This window comes from Diaphorina citri, unplaced genomic scaffold, assembly GCF_000475195.1.
Source record: "Diaphorina citri unplaced genomic scaffold, Diaci psyllid genome assembly version 1.1 scaffold2290, whole genome shotgun sequence".
In the NCBI taxonomy this organism is placed as follows: domain Eukaryota; kingdom Metazoa; phylum Arthropoda; class Insecta; order Hemiptera; family Psyllidae; genus Diaphorina; species Diaphorina citri.
The window spans coordinates 10,129-15,254 of NW_007379714.1; the positions used below are offsets into that span (position 1 = coordinate 10,129).

General features: G+C 44.7%; 1 protein-coding gene across 1 annotated transcript; it reads left to right on the forward strand.

Annotated features, from left to right (window-relative positions):
* Positions 1–1,523: 1,523 nt before the first annotated feature.
* LOC103518655 (serine/threonine-protein kinase mTOR-like) lies at positions 1,524–4,920 on the forward strand (the record flags this gene model as incomplete). The annotated part of the gene is made up of 5 exons (XM_017447890.1): positions 1,524–1,653; positions 2,318–2,553; positions 3,825–4,021; positions 4,445–4,643; positions 4,915–4,920. Coding segments are annotated over 5 exons (768 nt in total), but the record flags the coding sequence as incomplete, so codon positions are not given.
* Between the last annotated feature and the right edge of the window lie 206 nt (positions 4,921–5,126).

A 5,126-nucleotide genomic window follows, 5' to 3' on the forward strand; every position in this document is an offset into this window, starting at 1 on the left:
CAGAGAGAGAGAGGGGGATGAAGATAGAGAGAAAGTGGGAATGTGTGTGACAAAGAGAGAGGGTGGAGAAAGCGAGAGAGGAATATGAAATCCCTAATTGGATTAGAGGACATGAGTCGTCAGTTGTCACATACAGACATTACTGTGGGAGAGAGAGAGAGAGAGAGAGAGAGAGAGAGGAGGAGGAGGAGAGAGACAGAGGGGAGAGAGAGGGAGGGGAAGGGAAGGGTGTGACATTAATCTTCCAACCGTCAGAAACCTGACATAACTACATCTTCTCTCTCCCTCTCCCTTCCCCCCTCTCTCTCTCTCCCTCTTTCTCACTCTCTCCCTTTCTTTCTCTCGTCTTCTCCTCTCTTTCTCTCTTAATTCTGTTATCTCCTCCAAGGTTTTATACATATCTTGGTTATATTTGAAGGTCACACCTTAATTTCATTAATGAAAATTGTATTGGAAATTCATACTAAGAAGATCAGCCCCAAGTATAGCTCAAAGGTACAACGTTAGATTCGTAGCCCGGTGGTTGGGGTTCGAACGGTGGTTTCGCGTTCGAGTCCCAGCAGTGGCGTCAAATTTTAGGAGCATCCTATCCTATGGTAGATCTTATAAGGAAATATATAGTCAGCTTCAGCTCCCATGGCGTAGTGGTCACTGCGCTCGCCTTGCACGCGGGAGACCCGGGTTCGATTCCCGGCGGGGTCAAGATTGGCGTAGTGGTCACTGCACTCGCCTTGCACGCGGGAGACCCGGGTTCGATTCCCGGCGGGGTCAAGAAATTTGTATCTGCAAAGGATTGATTCCGTGACTGGCTATTGCGTGGGGCCCACTCAGCCTCGTGAGGAAAATGAGTAGCTATGACATGTAAATGCGCATAGCGACCGGTGCCAGTCCAAATGTTGTATGAACAATGGCCCACTCAGCCTCGTGAGGAAAGGGTCAAGAAATTTGTATCATGCAAATGATTGATACCGTGACTGGCTGTTGCGGGGCCCACTCAGCCTCGTGAGGAAATAGTAGCTATGACATGTAAATGCGCATAGCGACCGGTGCCAGCATGGTAGGTAAACATTGGTTGTTAGGATTATTGAGAATCAAGAAATTTGTATCATGCAAATGATTGATTCCGTGACTGGCTGTTGCGGGGCCCACTCAGCCTCGTGAGGAAAATCCAAGAAATTTGTATCATGCAAATGATTGATTCCGTGACTGGCCGTTACGGGGCCCACTCAGCCTCGTGAGGAAAATGAGTGGCTATGTAATATAATGCGCATAGCGACCGGTGCCAGCATGGTAGGTAAACATTGGATTTTAGGATTATTGAGATATTGGCACTGGGGGTCTGGTTTCATTCTCAGTAGCATCAAAGTTTGTTGCATTAATGGGTGTACTCAGCCTCATGAGGACCATTGAATTGCTACTTTAAATGAATAGTGACCAGTTATGACATAACCAGAATGTGTATCAAGATTAACAAAACTATCAAAGTACCCAAGTGACATTCATAAATTACTTTTATTTTCCAGGTGAGGACAGAATTGAGAGAGGTGACAGTAGAAGAAGTGACAGCATTTACTGATGCATTCAATCATCACATATTTGAAATGGTCTCTGCCAATGATGTGAATGAGAAGAAAAGTGGAATTATAGCAATAGGTAATATTTCTGAATTTATAAACTTCCATTGTTTCTCTCTGCAGAAAATAGGGCTTGCACACCAGAGGTTATTTCCATATTCTCAACAGGCTCGTCTAATATTGGGGAAAAAATGTCAGGCATATTCTTTTGTTTTTAAATCTCTCTTTAACTCTCCACAAAGATGATTTACTTACATCAGTGATTCCCCAACTAGGGTCTGTCTGCTGTCTGGGCTCCCAAGGAAAAGGGATTCCAGATTGGAAAACATCACATGCCTTCAGGCACACTCCAGTTGTTAAGGGTCTAGGTATTACCTTTCCCTTAGGATCAATTTAATTTGAAGAAACCATTTAGAAATGGAAGTTTTGGAATCACTCAGGCCTATAGGTATCCTGGATTTTATTGAGGGGATCCCTAACAGTAATGTACTGGGGGGAGGGGATACTTCAAATTTTGAAGTCCAGCCTACAGTAAAAAAAAAGCTAAAATAAAGCTCAGGGGGGCCCACTTAAATACAGCCCTGGAACCACTGATTTAGATAGCTACACCTTTTTAAAAGGCTTTATTCATTGGGTTTTAGAAATCTTTAATTGAACTCTTCCACCAAACCCCTTGTACTTATTTACATCTTGTTTCCTCTCTCTCCCCCCCCCCCCCCCCCCCCCCCCCCCCCCCCCCCCAGTGTGTCTCCTACACGTAGACGTGGGTAATGTGAACAGCCGCAACATCCGATTCGCCAATTATCTGCGCAACCTCCTCCCATCCAATGACATTGGCGTTATGCGCTACGCCGCTAAGACAGTGGGGAAGTTGGCGCAAATATCTGGCACGTTCTCTGCGGAGTATGCAGACTTCGAGATGAAGAAAGCTATCGAGTGGTTGGGAGGTGATCGAGTTGAGGGCAAACGACATGCAGCGGTAAGTTTTTTCCCCCCACTCGCGTTGAAATCAGGAGAGCGTGGGTTCAATCCCGTCTGTGTTGTGGAATTTTTTACTCTCTATTTTGGTGCCTTAATGGTGTAGTGGTTGTTTGTTGTTGTAGTGGCTTTAGCTATAGCCGAAAGGTGGTGGCAAAATAGACAAGTGATGTAGTGGTCAAGACGCTCGCCTGGTAAACGGGAGGGCGTGGGTTCAATCCCTGCCGAGGTATGGAATTTTATCCTCCATATAATTTGAGAATTTGACCACAATAATACTAGTAGCCTGCTGCTGAGGTAAAGGAACTTTCTAGTCCTATTTGAGTAAATTAGAGGAACTGTAATAGTGGGACCACTAGGACAGAAAATCCAGGAGAGTAGATTGAGATAGTATGAACTATGAACGTGTAGAGAATTACCCATATAGAATAGAGAATAAAGAGTTTATATAGGGGGTAACATGTAAAGGGGTACACCAAAAACGAGATGTATTGTGGAACAGGACCTAAGAGAAAACGGATAAAGAAAAGAGAGTCAGCTCCCATGGCGTAGTGGTCACTGCGCTCGCCTTGCACGCGGGAGACCCGGGTTCGATTCCCGGCGGGGTCAAGAAATTGGCAGTGGGAGATAGCATACTGCCAGACCTACCCAAGATATTTGACATTATCAAAGCCTCTCTACCTACCAAGGTATGTTACCTTTTACTTCTGGTAAAACGAAGTACTTTTCTCTCCTTTTTTTCTCTCAAGAGGTTTGATAGAGGGAAGTGTAACAACGGACGTCTTATCGTCCCGAAATCGAAGAGAGAAGGAGGACAGGATAGGAGAAGGCCAGCCGTTCCGAGAACGAACCTTATCTGTTTAGGATATAGCTCGCCCTGGGTGGGAATCGAACCCGCGACCTAGCGATTATAAAGCAGGCATTCTACCTTTCAAGCTAACTAGACTTTCAAACACCTCTTATTTTATTATTCATAAATTAGAAAAGAGAGATAGGCAGAAATGGAGGTATGAATCAGAAAGTCACTGGTAATGCCGCCACTGGTCGCTACTTTATTAAAGTAGCTACTGAATTGTCCTCACGATAATGAGTGCACCCCAAACTCCAAGTACAGAAAAAACTTCGACCCCGCCGGGAATCGAAACTGGGACCTCTAGAGTGCAAATTTAGTGCGATACCCACTGGGCCGCGGAGGCTACTCAAATTCAGAAGGTTCTATTGTAGATCCTTTCAATCTTTCATATTCCTCACCTATTTCTTCTCATCCCCCAGGTCCTGGTTCTGAAGGAGCTAGCTGTCACGGTTCCCACCATCTTCTATCAGCATGTGCAGGCGTTCTTCGACTTTGTGTTCAGCGCTGTCCGAGATCCTAAGCCAGAGATTAGACTGCACGCTGTGAAAGCAATACGAGCTGCCTTGGTAGTGACAGCTCAACGAGAGTCGGCTAAACAGAGCCAGAAACCTCAGTGGTAAGTTTGGTGAAACTAGAATCATGAAGGCACTTAGGGAAAAATCTGCCTACGCTACGTAAGAAAATTTTCTGGGCAGCCTAGTTAGGTTGGAGGGTAGCGAGTCTGCCTTGTAAGCGCTAGATCTCGGGTTCGATTCCCGCCCGAGGCGGATTTTATCCCGAACGGATAAGGTTCGTTCTCGGAACGGCTGGCTTTCTCCTATCCTGTCTTCCTTCTCTCTTCGCTTTCGGGACGATAAAATCTCAGTTGTCACAGTTCTCAAGAACTGTTTCGATTTACGAGTATACATATGTAAAATTATTCTGTACCAAATACACATGACCTTGTTTAGACTGCGGAACTTTTCACTCTCATTCTGGCAGTATAAACGGAGTATATTCTATTCTATGCTATGTTTTGTTTATTCTATTCTATTCACAGGTATCGTCTCTGTTTCGAGGAAGCGATGAGTGGTTTGGACGAGGTGTTTAGTAGAGAGAAGGGAGTGAATCGAGAGGACCGAATACACGGCTCCCTGTTAGTTCTCAATGAGTTGTTGAGAGTGAGCAATGTTACATGGGAAAGAACCTACGAGGACCTGATGAACCGACTGCAAGTGTCTACGTGTGATGATTCAGAGGTAAGATTCTTTGAGAATTATTTCTACTCTGAGAAAATAAATTAGGGTGCCGGAAACCTAATCGAGTGACGGGTTCCGGAACTCTATATCGGGAAGCTCGGCACTATAATTTAGCATTCCAACGACCTAAATCAGGGGGTCAGCGTTTTCATATACTCCACTTCTTTCTATCCAATAGTTCCTCTATTCTCCATTCCTTTTATCTAAGATCTTCTTCCACTTTATCTCTCTATGTCATTTTCGGCCTACCCCTTTTCCTTTTACTCCCTAGAACTAAAATGCCTACTGTCTTACCTACATTTTCTCTTCTTTTCACCTCAAACCACACTATTCAAGCTACTTAGGCTGGTCTCAAAAAACAAGTTCAATTTTTTTACGTCCATAAATGAACATCTCTGTATATGATGCGGTTGGCGGTATTTTGACCGCTTTTGGACAGATTTCGACCGTTTTTTGGCGGTTTTCAGCTATAGCGACAAAACG